This window comes from Brienomyrus brachyistius, chromosome 5 (genome assembly GCF_023856365.1).
Source record: "Brienomyrus brachyistius isolate T26 chromosome 5, BBRACH_0.4, whole genome shotgun sequence".
Taxonomy (NCBI): Eukaryota; Metazoa; Chordata; class Actinopteri; order Osteoglossiformes; family Mormyridae; genus Brienomyrus; species Brienomyrus brachyistius.
In genome coordinates this window covers 26,133,453-26,149,741 of record NC_064537.1, presented here as the reverse complement: position 1 = coordinate 26,149,741, position 16,289 = coordinate 26,133,453, and the positions used below count along the sequence as shown (strand labels likewise).

The following is a 16,289-nucleotide window of genomic DNA, read 5'->3' as shown; positions in this document are numbered from 1 at the left end:
TCTTGATACCAGGCTTTATGTGGGGGGGGGGGGGAGGGGTGTCAATAGAATGGATGTCAATAGAATTTGGCCCTGCCCTCTGTGCAAGGAAGACTGTTACTGCTGAAAATGTTTAAGGTGGAGTGCATTGCTAAGGAGACGTTTTATAAAATCTGACCCAGAAGAAACTGTTTTATGAAGTACAGCTGTGTACCCCTGCACCTTAATTAATAGAAAGGAAGTAGACATGAACATGTTTTATTATGATTTACATTCTGTAGTCTTATATTGGTTAGTTCCCCACTACTTTTCCCAGCCTTCACTCCTTGAGCACATGGCAGCATTTGGACCAATGAGGATCCAGTTTTCTCAAGGCCACCCTAATGCACCCCACAATTCTGTCGGTTTGCAAAGTCATTTCCTAGCAACGGCACCTTTGCTACATGGGAAAGCCATTGCAGCTCTGCGGTGTTTTTGCACTAAAGGAAAGGCATTGTTAATCCCCCCAGTTCAAGACCTTGAATCATCCAGCATGGCTGATTCGTTTTTTTTTTTTTCTCTAAATGCCAGTAAATTTCATACACATGCTGTCGATTGGGGCGGCATGGTGGTGCAGTGGTTAGCACTGTTGCCTCACACCTCTGGGACCCAGGTTCGAGTCTCCGCCTGGGTCACATGTGTGTGGAGTTTGCATGTTCTCCCCATGTCGTCGTGGGGTTTCCTCCGGGTACTCCGGTTTCCCCCCACAGTCCAAAGACATGCTGAGGCTAATTGGAGTTACTAAATTGCCCATAGGTGTGCATGTGTGAGTGAATGGTGTGTGAATGTGCCCTGCGATGGGCTGGCCCCCCATCCTGGGTTGTTCCCTGCCTCGTGCCCATTGCCTCCGGGATAGGCTCCGGACCCCCCGCGACCCAGTAGGATAAGCGGTTTGGAAAATGGATGGATGGATGGATGCTGTCGATTTTTAGGTATAACTGCTATTCTTTCCCAGGCTCTCTAAAACTGACATTTATCCCCGCGTTGCTATTTTGGAAACAGGAAACACTCCTTGGGCAAACGTGTACATACCAAACAACCTCTTAAATGTTATTAACCAATCAATTTACAGCATTTCTTTCATCCCAGTAAGGGTAACAACACTTAAGTCAGTTATGCAACAGCTGCAAACAAAAGCTTACTCATGCGAAGGGAGTGAACGGTTGGTGTTTGTGGCACAGTCAGTTAGGGTTAGTTAATTTCTCGGCCTTATCTACCACATGCATTCTTGTCTTCCTGCATTGCAGGGGAGGGGAAAAGTCCCAGAGAAGCTCATACTCTGACCCACTGGCATTCCTTGGATTGCAGATACTTGAAGACCTTCAACCTTGCCTTATTTAGGCAACGGCTGTCAGGTTTATCAGTAGATACGAGCTTACCTGTTGCTGACACTGGACTCTGTCAACAGGAAGAATAGGCTCTCACTGGTTCTGTTGGTCTATAATAAAATAAGCACTCAGTGTTTGTATTGTCTGGTTTGGCTTTACAATCGGTTTATTGGTTACCTGCATTGACACCTGCCATAAAGTGTCCTGACAGAGCCCTCCTCCCTTCCTCCTGCTCCTGGGCCTTGAATTACCTTTTTAGGGCATGACTCTCAGCACTTTACAGAATACTTCCTTGCCTGTTTTTCATCAGGAAATCAGGATCATTTAGTGTATCGCTTTCTTTATCATTTCAGTGATATGTCTTCCACTCTGCCCAAAAATCAGGTTAAATGTTGCAAAGTGTTTTCACATTTTAGGATTTTTAAATCCTCTGTTTACTGCTTTTGAATGTTCATAGTATCATGTTAAAGTATAACTTGGAAGAGAAGGACTATGTAAGATATAGTATTCAGAAATGACTTAGGGACTAACGAAAATGATGGACATTATCTGGAATGTTTTAGGTTTTTTTTATTTAACAGATTGAGGAGCTTCTGTGATGTGAGGGTTAACCCCTCCTGTCCAGGTGTACTTCATGAAGCACATGATTGCCAGATACCCTCACACACCTTCACCCCTCCACCGTTCTCCCTGTGCACTTTCTACTTGTTTTTATAGCGTGTGAGTTAAAACTCTGGATTCCTCCCGGTTCAGGGAGTGACAGGAAGAACCATGGGGGATGGGAACTGTGAATACTTGGTTGCTCAAATTCATGGAGATATAAGTAGGCACAGCCTAATTGCTTGTTTATTGTGTGTCTGAATGTATTACGATGATGTGATTATACTGATTTCTATGGGTTTTCATTATGTGCACTACGATTACAGCTCTAGGATTTTGTTGATGACAAGGAAGGTGACGTAGAGCGGGGCAGGGATTTTGCATGGGGGGGGGTGGTGCACTGTGCACATTCAAACAGTCTGCAAGCTTAATAAACTCTACGGCAGCAAACTTACTTTCAGATTAGTGGCGCAATTACTGCCGATGGGGCAGTTCGTAAGACAAAGCTTAAGCTTGTGCTAATTGACACAAGGACCAGGGAATTGCACTCCACTCGCAGGAGAAAAACATTCTTGAGAAATACTAGAAAAGAGGAAGTATTGTGAAGCGGAACCCGCTGCCAGAAACATTTAAAGTGACAAGGGTTTGCTGGTCTTGGCTTACATATCATCCAAATAAGAGAAAGTAAATTCCTTCCCCTTTTCATATCCCCACTTTGATAACAGTCATATTAATTATTATTGATTTATTGGAGATTCGGTTGCTCCATCAACCCACCAGGTATAATATGTTTAGAGATCTGGTATATTTTGTGAGTTTTTTTTTTGTGCTGCATGCTGATGCTGAGTGTGTCAATTAACATTCCTGAGATGCACACACAAGCCCAGACAACTACTCCGATTTTTTGCTGTTTCGCCACAAATTGCAGGCAAGTGTGTCTTTTTGATGCAGGGTAACTGCTAGGATTCAGATGTTTCAAATTTAATATGACGGGTTAAGCGTAAGCAGTGATGTCACCATAGGAACTGTGCCAATCTATGACATACCAGAGTTTCATAGGCTGGGTGTGTCGTTTCAGGGGATTACAGCTAATTAGCAGGCCATTAGTTTGCTTGAAACAATCTACACAAGGTCCCAGGAAACAGCGTTTTGAGGCCTGTGTGCTTCACGAAGGCAGGGGCGTGAAACGGGACACAAACGGTTAAAGAGGCCAGGCTGCTCCTCTCTGCTGTCATGCACACGGTACAGAAGGAGAAAAAAGAGAGAAGAAAACAGAGAAACACTGCGCTGACATGAGAGGAAATCAGATGCTGACTGAGCAGCCAGTGGATGGCTTTGATGACTAAGTTTGGCAATCAGTACCTGCTTTCCTTTCCCATATATGGAGGCAACACAAGACATGAGGCAGAGCTCCGCCCTGTGCAGTTCGTTCTAAGGATGGGTTTGCTGTGTGGAGAGAGAGTGTGCAGGCGAGAGCGAAGTCTGGAAGTGGTGGTGATAAACAGAATCTAAGATCATGTTTATGTACATTGTATGTATGTACAAGTATGAGAAATATCTAGAAAGATATGTGTATGAACTAGTGGCCTTCCTTTATTTTATCTCAGTAAGAGTCTGCATGTTATAGCTCATGCCCAGACATAATGTGTACATTATACTTTAATTTCGACTGCTGACATACATACATATTATACAAAAAGGTATATACTTGTTTATACACAGATACGTTTTAATTATTTTCATAGAGGAGGGTTCAGTGTCCAGTGTTGCTCTGACTGGATAAACAACATGGATAGATGGATGGATTTGCTGCTTTTAGATCTCTGGTAAAAAATAAATAAAGGAATAAAAAGTCATGTAATTGTTAGCAAAAATTCTGTAAAGATATGTAACCTTTTAATGTGCTGGAATGCTGAATTATACATTTTTCTTTCTAACCTTGAAGTAATAAACTGACTGCTGCTGATAGCTAACGTTAGATAGCTTGTCTCTGTGCTGTAAAATGTAAGTCACTACAGGTATCTCATGCATGAAAACAAACGGGTTGTGAGAGGATAAGGAAACACGCCAAGGCCATTTTCTGTAACAAAACAGAAGTGAGAATCTTCCCCACTGTATTTTTCATTTCATTTACCCATCCAGAGAGTTTCAGTCTGATTTCCTTGAGAAAGGCCCATGTGACAGGGCTCTCGCATTCTTGACATTGCTTGCAAGTGACATTCTGATAGATTTCCATTTATGGTGGGAGAGGTTAAGCGAGTGGGCGAGGCACCCCTTAGCTAACAGAACAAAAGCTGACAATCCAAAGCCATTAAGGAAAGACTGATAAGGAGCAAACCTCTGAATATGAATATGAACTGGAGAAGAGCATCTATTATTCAAACGGTGCTCATGTTCCACTTTAAATGTGGCTCCCTGAGTCACATTCATACTTTCCTATGTGTCCTTATTTTTGCCCATTGCAAACCTGGCACGTCTATGGCAGTAATAATGTCTAAGCCATGGTGAAAAATGTGCCAGTGCTGAACACAGAGGAGCAGGTGCGCACTGCATTACTTCACCATAAAACTCATAAAATAGTCAGTTATATATAGTTATGAAATAAACCCCGCCCCCTTTATCCACTGCCTATGTCCTTCCTGGGATTAGGTCACCTGACCCCTCCCAGCTTTGCATTCTGCAGTGACATAGCAGACCCTGGCTTTTGATTTCTGTAACTACTCACGTGTTACAGAATGGATTTTTTTGTTTTGTTTAATTAAGTCTTGCCTCAGGCCCCTGACCTGTGGTCATATTTGAATCCCTGAACAATCCATGATTTAAGTAAACACACCCTACCCTCAGGGCATGCAGGTTCTGCAACTCACAATCAATCAATGGCTGGTTTATGGAGAAATGGAACCCTTATGTCCAGAAAAGAGGATAGCCAATAAATAGGGTGGTTATGTGGCTTGTTGGTAAATTGACTTGGATGTGTTCGATTTCAGGTCTGCGGTTTTAAACCTTCATGGATATAGTACTGGCCTGAGGTAAGATGATCACTTTACATATGATACATATTATGTCTGAGATCTCCTTTGCATTAGTTTGTACAAGTACATCCAGACTGTGATTTTCCTCACTAATTTGTCAGGTGGCAAAAAATGAATATTCTGCAGCTTTTTCAACAAGTATGATAAGGGGAGCTAACTGAACATACATGTTTTAGCCTAGTGTTTCCCCTGGGGCTCAGCTATCTGTGAGCAACTTCCTATGTCAGCTCAAAGAAATGCAGTTCCTGTTCGAACGCCTGTGTCTGGCTGAAAATGCCCTTATTTGGCTACTGGGAAAATAGGTTTGTTTGTAACAATGATCTGTGTCAGCTTCACTGCTAACGAGGAAGTTAAGAGGGTTATGGAATGCTCCGTCAAACACCTCTCAGAGGTAAAAGCATGTAATTAGCTATGTTTGCTTACACTTGCTCATACTAATATTACATTGCAGATTGTAAGGTTTAAAATGTACTAAAGTATTAACAGTATTGAAGGGATATTTAGGGCATTGATTTGTACTCCAAAGATCAAGAGTTTCCTCTCTTGAGTATATATGTGACACATTTTAACGTTATGCGCTGCACAATCTAAGCTATGCTAAAACAAGTTACTCCAATACGCTGCCAAATTCCTGTAAAAAAAAAAAAAGGTATTAACTTCCTCTTTCGTAACATTATGGCTGCCAGTTCGGTGCTTCAGCGATGTAACATGATGGCCACTTCTTATTTATAGAACACCTATAGTTTTGCAATACGAAGTATGCAAAATCCTCTGCAGCATGCTCAAGCGATTTATCTAAGTGTCTTTGGGTCGACTGTTATTCACTCCTGCATTATAAACCAGCACAGCAGCCAAAGGGGCCGGTAGCTGTTGGTACTCCTGTGTTAGGCAATGTGGAGACATAAATTGTAATGACCCATCTTGGGAAGGATCTTGGCTAGATGCTGTCATCGAATAGCCGCAGTGTACAGTGTGCAAGCACGCACTCAAAAACAGAAACAACGACTAATGAGCTACAAATAGTGCAACCCGACAGAAGAGGTATGTGGTTCAATAACATGAGTTTGTAATGCAGAGCCAAAAACGTTTAGGGTAACTATGCAAGAGAGTGGTGAATATAAATCTGGGAATAGCCCTGGCCCTACTCATCATCAAATATCCATTGAAGCATTTTTGAAACAGAACAGAAAGCTGTCCTTTACACTTGTTTCCAAATGTATTTGGCAAAAATTGTGTTAATTTATAAGAAATATAGATTGATGTAAAAATACAATATAGCATAAGCCTGGATCCCATCCCAAGAAGTATTGGAAACAATGTGGAATTGGAAAGTATTGGAAACAATGTGGACGGAATCCCAAGGGTGGAACTGCTGCATCACACCTCCAGGGTTGTGGATTTGAATCTGGCTTCCGCTCTGTGTGAGAGTAGTTTTACATCCATCCAAAGTCTCTTGGCATTCCAGTTTCCACCCACAGTCTGAAAACATGCAGTTAGGTTAATTAGGTTCTCTAAATAGCCTATAGTGCATGACCATGTGTGTAATGGACTGGCATCCCTTCCAGGGTGTACCCCAGCCTTGGGCCCGCTGATGGACTGGCATCCCGTCCAGGGTGTACCCCAGCCTTGGGCCCGCTGATGGACTGGCATCCTGTCCAGGGTGTACCCCAGCCTTGGGCCCGCTGATGGACTGGCATCCCGTCCAGGGTGTACCCCAGCCTTGGGCCCGCTGATGGACTGGCATCCCGTCCAGGGTGTACCCCAGCCTTGGGCCCGCTGATGGACTGGCATCCCGTCCAGGGTGTACCCCAGCCTTGTGCCCTGAGGTGGACTGGCATCCTGTCCAGGGTGTACCCCAGCCTTGTGCCCTAAGGTGAACTGGCATCCCGTCCAGGGTGTACCCCAGCCTTTGGGCCCGCTGATGGACTGGCATCCTGTCCAGGGTGTACCCCAGCCTTGTGCCCTGAGGTGAACTGGCATCCCGTCCAGGGTGTACCCCAGCCTTTGGGCCCGCTGATGGACTGGCATCCTGTCCAGGGTGTACCCCAGCCTTGGGCCCGCTGATGGACTGGCATCCCGTCCAGAGTGTACCCCAGCCTTGTGCCCTGAGGTGGACTGGCATCCTGTCCAGGGTGTACCCCAGCCTTTGGGCCCGCTGATGGACTGGCATCCCGTCCAGGGTGTACCCCAGCCTTGGGCCCGCTGATGGACTGGCATCTTGTCCAGGGTGTACCCCAGCCTTGGGCACGCTGATGGACTGGCATCCCGTCCAGAGTGTACCCCAGCCTTGTGCCCTGAGGTGGACTGGCATCCTGTCCAGGGTGTACCCCAGCCTTTGGGCCCGCTGATGGACTGGCATCCCGTCCAGGGTGTACCCCAGCCTTGGGCCGTCTGCTCCCTGGGATAGGCTCCAGGCCTCCCCTGACCAGGGTAAGTGGTTAGAAGATATCCACCTAAACCATGACCATGGGGACAACATACAGCGAGGGAAGAGAAACAGAATCCACAAAGCGAAAACCACATGACCAAATAAGCCTACATTTAAATGTAATGACGTATGGAGATTTTTGTTTTTTACAAAGGACGTAGCCATAAATGACCCAAGCCACTCTAATCATAGTTATGAAATATTTTTTAATAAGAAATATATATATTTTACAATTCTATAAGAATACTTCCAGTCAGTTATTTGAATCCATATAAGCTGGTTATCAGTTTTATATATTTTCTCAGCTGATTTAGTGTGGTCAGTATGTACTGTCACTATGGGGTATTAATGTAGAGCCATCACTCATCTCTGCTGATCTGCCAGCAGTAAACTGCACAAACATACCTTTCGATGTTTCTTTGGTGTCATATAACAGTTAAGATAAATTAGATCCTCTTGTGCTGACAGTCACACAAATCTCAGGCCAATGGTGACGGCCCAAATCCAAAAGTGGCTTCCAACATGATGCAAGAGGAATGGACATCAGAACTCAAGAGGTGTATGTGTTAACAGTAGCCTTTCCACACACTGTGAATCCTTGAAAGCCATATATAGGCACATATATGGCACTTTTGTGCTACAAAGAGGAAGGAGAGTGTGATGACAATGAGGCTACATTTAAGAAATACTTTAGACAAAGTCAGTCATACTGAGCAGCAGGTCAAAAGATTTTCATGAAACTGAGGGAAAATTTTTTTAATTCTTCAAGTCCTCTTCATGGGCACGGCAATAGAATAGTACGCAAAATACTACAATGCATGCCATAACTCATTAACTTAATGTAAGTCAATTGTATACATGTAACTACTTAAGTTACAAATGCCAAAGATATTCATGTAATGGACAGAATGTAACCATCTTTGCTAGAACAACTTTCAAGGGGCTCATTTGAAGCAGAAAGTACTCTGATACGTCCATTATAATTTTGACCATCCGCTTCATAAAAAAATAAAGAAAAAGAACTATTTATGAAAAAGGGGTGGACTGTTATATGAAACCAAATAAACCAAATGCAGCATATTTATAGACAAAGTTGCATTAATTAATAGTTAAAATAGGTAACTGAGAGTTGTAACTGAAAGATTTCACATTATAAGGTGTGAATATTTAGTATATTGACAACAAGAGCATGAATTTATTAATTTTAAGATTATAAATAAATCTTGTACATAAAGCCTTCTTTTTGGTCAACAATGGGTAATGAAGATCTCTACACATCCATCTGTTCTTCAACACAGGGCCTGTATGTCATCCCAGGTAACAAAGGGCACAAGGTTGGGGAAGACCTTGTCCTGAAAGGCAGTCCATCACAGGGCACATGCACCCATACACCAGGCAAAACACAAAGATGCATGCCTTGAATGAATACCTTTATTGAATGAACTGCAGGAGGAAACATGCACAACACAGGGAGATCATGCAGACTCTACACACACAAATGTAAGTTATCTAAACCCCATACTGAAGGATTACCTGTCAATAACACGAAACCACCAGGATAGGTCATCAGTGCAGTAATCTAAAAAACGTTGCCCTTTATATAAAAGGACTATTACGATGGCATGAGCAAACACCTTTGTGAAAATCTTACGCCACACGATACCTGTCACCTACACCCACTGCAGTCAGAGCAACCAAAGCTCTGGCTGTACATTATTAAAGATTGACACACATCCGCTCTTCAAATTGCCCAATCTGCAAGACTGTAAAACGGATTAGAACTTAAAATGGTGACCTTTTAGGGAGGCAAAGAACAAGAGATTCAAGACTTCCTCATGGCCTGCTCAGCACTATTCAGTCAAAATAAACCTGACAGTTCCAAAGAGAGTGATCACTCCACTGGCCTAAACAGCAAGCAGCTAGAGATAACCAGAATGTCCGCAGGGTTTGTGTGTTCTGCATGTGTTTTATGGGTTTCCTTTGGATGCTCACGTTTCCCCAGTAGTCTAAAAACATGAGGTTAGGTGAACTGGTGTCATTATATTACCCACTGTGTGCGTGTGAGTGTGGTGTGTTTGTGTGTGTGTGTGCGTGCGCACCTTGGGATGGACTGGCATCGTGTTCAGGGTGTCCACTGCCTTGTGCCCTGTACTTCCTGGGATAAGTTCCAAGCTCACAGTGACCCCATAGTGTTAATCAGTATGGACATTTGATTAATGCTTTAGCAGTTTTAAAATGACTTAAAAATATACACTGATTTCCCATGTAAGTTCCTAGACCTTAAAACAACTTGCTTAACACAATTATGCATGCAGGTTATTTGACTGAAACATTTACATAAGGTGTCCTTTAAAACCCGTCAACAACATTTACCTATATAGAACTGGAACCTCAGGCATCCAGTTCCTTAATATGAAACATGCTGTTACTAAGAGAACAACAGCAGACTTGATCCTTGATCACCAATCTTTAATATTAGCAGCTAAGACAAAGAATGTTTTGTGCAGTAATGCCCATCTTTAACTAACATTGATCCTAAGGATCCTTAACGCGCAAAAATGATTCCACCGAATTATATATGTATAATTTTATAACGCAATCATTGAAATAAAGAATTAATTCACACCAAAGGATATGTCTTAAAGGACAACTTTTAAATCCGTGACGTCCTGAGAAGCTTGGATTAGTAAACTGGAAACGTTCAAAATGTGGCCGAAAAGCATCGAAAGAGCAGCCCATATCATGACAGCAAACTTTGCTCGGCTGATAACTTGACTGCCGCAATGAATGAACCGACTACTGACATTTTTTTAACCCAGGTGCCACGCCCTCCCAGCCAGAAAGTTGACGTTTGCCGGTTTGCTACTTTCGATGGCAGCTAACAACCAAAATAATATTATATACAATTCAACGTTTCGAATAGATCAAACATTTGTGTGCGTCATTTATAGTTTATAGTATAAATTTAGTAATGAACAGGGAGAACGTTTTTTAATTTTCACAAAAACTGTGTGTCACATCATGACTCCTGTAACTACATTACTTATCCAAATCAGTGTGATGTGGATGAAAAATATAAAGCAAACATATTTTTGCTACACGGGGGTGCCTCCTTTTAAAATTTAAAAATGATAATAATAATAACGACACTGGTAGGGGTCGTTTGTAAATATTTATCTTAAGTGGACTATTCCATGTAAGATTATAGACTCCTGGAGGCGCGGGTTGCGTCCCCAACATGTAGCCAATTTTTGTAATTAAACACACTGCCAATCATATGTACACTTGTGCACATTTATGCAACTTCTGGCCATGCATTCTTCGTGGCTGGAACGCATGATATGCCAGCTTCCGTATGCCAGTCTTTTCGTAATATCCTAATTATTGGAAATGCATGTTCTGTATATATGGCTTATGTAAATATTGTTATATATAGATGTATGCATCTGTAGCTACATAAATCTATGTATGCTCATCATAAAAGGAGCTGGTAGAAAGCAAGCGATTCCCAAGCAGATATGCTCCTGGCTACCTGCCACAGACGGTGAAATAAAACTATATATTACTTAAGTACTATACTGCAAAGATCGCCGGGGTGAATAAGTTATTTGTCGCTGTTTCTTTCACTTTGCATTGAATACTTCGCCATTTCTCGCCCTCCCCTACCCTCCTTTCTCGTGTTGCAAGAGACAACGAGGTGCAGCAATGCGCACGCAGCTCGCGGGGTCCATGACGGCCGTCCAATCCGATCGCGCGGTGCCGAAAGTTTACCTTATATGGCTAGAGCCGGGCAGGGCACCGGCAATAAAACTGTGCGCCCCGCACCCGTAGCTTTACTTCGGGCTTCTCCAAACGCAGCTAGTGCGGGAAAGACCTGTCTGGTTTTCTTTATCTGATTGGTAAAGTCACCTCCACGCTAGGTAAGTGTTTTAACAAATTTTCCCCTATTTTATTTGATATTGAATATCTCAATCCAATGTATGTAATTCTTAATGTTTCAAATGATATTTAAATATATGTAAACTTATGGTTACAGTAATGTTGCGGCGTGTACTCGACTTTATGCAGTAAATATGAATGGAATTATAAGGGTGTGTTTTTTTGTTGTTTGTTACATGGATATTAAATATGCACAATACCAATGGTAATTTTACGGTAACCTTGACCGTATCGTTAACTTCCATTGTTCTGAACCTACATCTGAAGGCAGCTCAGGAGCCGGTTTGCTTCCGTTTACATTAATGTTGGAAATCTTACGTGGTGCTCTTTTTTTTATTTAAGTGGTGGATTTAAATGAAACGGCCGAAATGAAGCCGGCTTCATCTGGGTTGTTGAAGGGTGTGACCAACCTAATTAAGGCACTTAATATAGATATAAATGGAAATGCGTTCTCTTTCAGTTGGCTTTTTAATCAGATATGCATATTTGTAAAACTTAACCTGTTGTGTCACTTTATTAATCCCTCTCATTGTCGTAGAAAACGTTAAAGGCTACCGAGTTGAGAAATGCGTAGGATAATCATTTTGGTCTCTACTGCGCCATTCACTTAATTGCTGAAATGGACACGCCGTCTCCTTTCCTGATCTGTAAGCTCATGGTCTTTTAGGCGTGTTTCAGCATCTGGAAAACGTACCCAGATCTTCTAACTCTTTGGCTGAGACTGTAGATGTCCGAAATGGGAGTGAAATGAACACGATTGCTATGCATTGCTTTTTTTTCACCCATTCGGAAACGCCTATTAGGTTACCTTTCGGGAATGTGAGGTTTTAATGAACTTCAGTGTTGGATAGAAGGCGATTGCAGAACCTAGACTCGGTATCGGTAGGTATCGGATGCATAGAGGAAGGTGACGCCTACTAACTGCTTGTTTAAACGGGCATGCCTCCCCAAGTCCAATTCAAGGGGAATCGATGAACTTGAGCGTAAGCTCTTGAGCAATGCCACGGCCACTCCCTAACGTCAGATCTATTCGTTGTGGCTCAGCCTTTTTCTCTCTGGCCAAGGGCCACGCTGCCGGCAGATGCAAAGCGGCTCAAACCATTTCCTTTTATGGTAGAGAATGTAGTGGGGCTTCCTTTGTCTCGTCTGCAGCGCCAGCGCTCCCCCTGGCGGCTAAATGAGAAGACAGGAAATGGTTCTGTCACATGGTGACCGGGAGGCGTAGCTTAACTTTTGAATTTTAACGCCTTTTTTTTCCTCTCCCCTCCTCCTAGTTTAACAATGGAAGACGAAATTGCTGCACTGGTTGTTGACAATGGCTCTGGTATGTGCAAAGCTGGATTTGCTGGTGATGATGCTCCACGTGCTGTCTTCCCATCCATTGTTGGTCGCCCAAGGCATCAGGTATATAACCCACAATTGTGTATTTTGTACTTTTTAAAAAAATGTTCTGAATGCCTGGCATAGAATGTGCTTGATGTTAACATTGTGCTCTTTCTCAGGGTGTGATGGTTGGTATGGGACAGAAAGACAGCTATGTTGGTGATGAAGCCCAGAGCAAGAGGGGCATCCTGACCCTGAAGTACCCAATTGAGCATGGCATTGTCACCAACTGGGATGACATGGAGAAGATCTGGCACCACACCTTCTACAATGAGCTGCGTGTTGCCCCAGAGGAGCACCCTGTCCTGCTCACTGAGGCACCTCTGAACCCCAAAGCCAACAGGGAGAAGATGACGCAGGTTAGTTGACTTTCATTTTGACTTCAGATATAATCCTGTTGAACACTTGTATGTGAGGTTTCATTTCTTTCATTTCTTCCAAAATCATAGGAGTTATTCTCTTCATCACTGAATTTCTCCACTCTTGCTGGAAGCTGCAGGTTTTCCCTCCTTTTTGACTGTGTGCTGTTTTCATCCTGCACTCATATTAAGGAATGTTGTGTTGTGCATCTGAATAACCTATATAACCCTTCAGGTGTGAAATGCATGCGTTGTTTGTAGCTCAGGATATGTCCTGATGATCTCTTCTGTGTACTTGCAGATCATGTTCGAGACCTTCAACACCCCAGCCATGTATGTCGCCATCCAGGCTGTGCTGTCCCTGTATGCCTCTGGTCGTACCACTGGTATTGTGATGGACTCTGGTGATGGTGTCACACACACTGTGCCCATCTACGAGGGTTACGCTCTGCCCCATGCCATCCTACGTCTGGACCTGGCTGGCCGTGACCTGACTGACTACCTCATGAAGATCCTGACCGAGAGGGGCTACAGCTTCACCACCACGGCCGAAAGAGAAATTGTCCGTGACATCAAGGAGAAGCTGTGCTATGTTGCCCTTGACTTTGAGCAGGAGATGGGCACAGCTGCTTCCTCCTCCTCTCTGGAGAAGAGCTATGAACTGCCTGATGGTCAGGTCATCACCATTGGCAATGAGAGGTTCAGATGTCCCGAGGCCCTGTTCCAGCCCTCATTCCTGGGTAAATACTTTTTGAAGGCACAGATGCAAGTCTTGTTTCCATTATGTGATGGCAAGAACTTAATGTGATTCTGTTCCACAGGTATGGAGTCCTGTGGTATCCATGAAACCACTTTCAACTCCATCATGAAGTGTGATGTCGACATCCGTAAAGACCTGTATGCCAACACTGTACTGTCTGGTGGTACGACCATGTACCCTGGCATTGCAGACAGGATGCAGAAGGAGATCACATCCCTTGCTCCTAGCACAATGAAGATCAAGGTTGGTAGTCATTTACATGTGTATGCTTTTAGCCCTCTTCAGTGTTCTGATATTCAAGCAGTGTTTTATAATGCTCACCGGTTCTGCTCTTTCAGATCATTGCCCCACCTGAGCGTAAATACTCTGTCTGGATTGGAGGCTCCATCCTGGCTTCCCTGTCTACCTTCCAGCAGATGTGGATCAGCAAGCAGGAGTATGATGAGTCTGGACCTTCCATCGTCCACCGCAAATGTTTCTAAATGGACTGTTACCACTTCACACACCGACTCCAATTGTGCAGAGAAAAACCAGAAACGACAAATTGGCATGGCTTATTTTTGGCGCTTGACTCAGGATTTAAAAACTGGAATGGTGAAGGTGTTGGCAAGGTTTGGCAAATAAGCATCCCTGAAAGGTCTACAATGCCTCTGAGGACTTAAAAACCATGCATTTTTGTCATTCCAAGTGTTGAATGCATTGTCCAGAAGTTGTTTGCCTCTATGAAGGCTGCCCTGTAGAGATGGGAGCACATACTTAATTTTGATGTATTGCTTATGTAAATTATATAACCAGAAAAAAACAAAACGTCTGGGTTTTTGTACTTCTCAGCCTTAAATTCATGGTCTGGTTTGTTATGCAGGCGCTTTAACTTTCAAACAAAGGTTTACATCCACCTTCAACAAACTTGTGGAAAGTGGCAGTGCCAGACTTGGTGGAGCCTACTTGTACACTGACTAAAATTCAATAAAGTGCACACATCTTAAAAATGCACCTTTTCAAAATGTTTAATCTTATGCATTTACACCCCTCAACATTCTGTAGATAGCTACTTACCCCTCAAACTGTTTCTGCTTAAAGCTACCTTAAAGTGCTTTCTTTCACTTCTGCTCAATTACAACTGGAAATATTGAAGTATCTTTTGATAATGGCTACTGTGCAGCTTAGTTTCTTGGGGTAGGGCAGGGCCCATAACTAAACATGCACTGCATAGTAGAGTTCACATTACCATTGGTTAGTCAATGCCAGGATACACTGCATATGAACATGAGAACTCCTGTCTGCATGGAAATAAAATTGGGTTGGAATGGCAAGGGACAGCCACACCCTGATTATTGAGGTCAAAATAATGCTATATGACAAAATAAATGCAACACATGTCAATGAGTGTCGCTGAAAGCTGAAATCCTAGGTATTTCTGGATTGATTCACCTTTGGATGTACAGCATGCCAGGCCTTTGAAAATACCACATCACAAATTGACTAATGTGAATCTTTACAGTAAGTCTCCAAATAATGCATAATACACAACTGCTCATAAACATGAGCATCACCTTTTAACTTGCAAACATAATGGTTATTAAATCTGCAGACTTTTTGGATAATTTTATTTAACCTGTTGACCTTTTGAGCCATTTTTCCAGTATTTCCACCTAAATTTAAATAATTACTAAATGATTAAGCAATTACTATGTCAAGCCATCAAGTAGAAGTCTTGAGGTAATGAAAAAAGTGTTGGTCAGATTACCTTTGTCTATGGGGAGCAAATGGCAAAAAACTAGCTTATTTTTTACTTCGAAAGAATTTTATGGAGTACATTACTCAATAGAGTGTATTCCATAATTTGAATTCCATTTGGATCAATGCTCCTGTAGGGATCATTCACCCAAACAAGGATATAAACTCTATTGGGAATTAAAGACTGAACAGATATGTCCAAATGGCTCCTTTTGGAGTGTCCAGAAAGAACTTAAAAACACGACGGCCTCGAACAAGCATTGCAACTTCCGGCAGTATGACACATCTTGTGGCCTTGATACATATTTCAATATAAATGGAGCAATAAATTATAAAAAATGGCATAAGACTCCAAAATGCAGAATTTAACTTAATTTGTAAGAAGTCTTATTGGAATCATTTTTGTATACTTGTGAAAGAAAAACATTCAGAATACAGTTTTATTAGTCACACACGTAAAAAAAAAAAAAAAAAAACCTTGCAGAATATATAACTAAAATACACTGCTCAAAACCTTGAACACTTTTTAATCAGAGTATAACATCAAGTCTATTAAACTTCTAGGATATTGATCTGTTCAGTTAAGTAGCAGAGGGGGTTGTTAATCAGTTTCAGCTGCTTTGGTGTTAATGAAATTATCAGCAGGTGAACTAGAGGGGCAACAATGAGACGACCCCCAAAACAGGAATGGTTTAACAGGTGGAG

The 16,289-nt window shown here is 42.6% G+C and overlaps 1 protein-coding gene across 1 annotated transcript; it reads left to right on the top strand.

The window, feature by feature from the left end:
* The first annotated feature begins 11,172 nt into the window (after positions 1 to 11,172).
* LOC125742406 (actin, cytoplasmic 1) lies at positions 11,173 to 14,838 on the top strand. Its single transcript, XM_049014396.1, has 6 exons — positions 11,173 to 11,326; positions 12,620 to 12,749; positions 12,848 to 13,087; positions 13,389 to 13,827; positions 13,909 to 14,090; positions 14,186 to 14,838. The coding sequence occupies exons 2-6, from the start codon at positions 12,627 to 12,629 to the stop codon at positions 14,327 to 14,329; spliced, it is 1,128 nt and encodes a 375-aa protein (XP_048870353.1). The 5' UTR covers positions 11,173 to 11,326; positions 12,620 to 12,626; the 3' UTR covers positions 14,330 to 14,838.
* The last annotated feature ends 1,451 nt before the right edge of the window (positions 14,839 to 16,289 follow it).

Coding starts and splice junctions, on each gene's coding strand:
- LOC125742406 (XM_049014396.1), top strand. CDS start 12,627: ATGGAAGACGAAATTGCTGCACTGGTTGTTGACAATGGCTCTGGTATG. Junction 13,828..13,908: donor GTTCCAGCCCTCATTCCTGG/GTAAATACTTTT, acceptor TCTGTTCCACAG/GTATGGAGTCCTGTGGTATC. Junction 14,091..14,185: donor CTAGCACAATGAAGATCAAG/GTTGGTAGTCAT, acceptor CTGCTCTTTCAG/ATCATTGCCCCACCTGAGCG.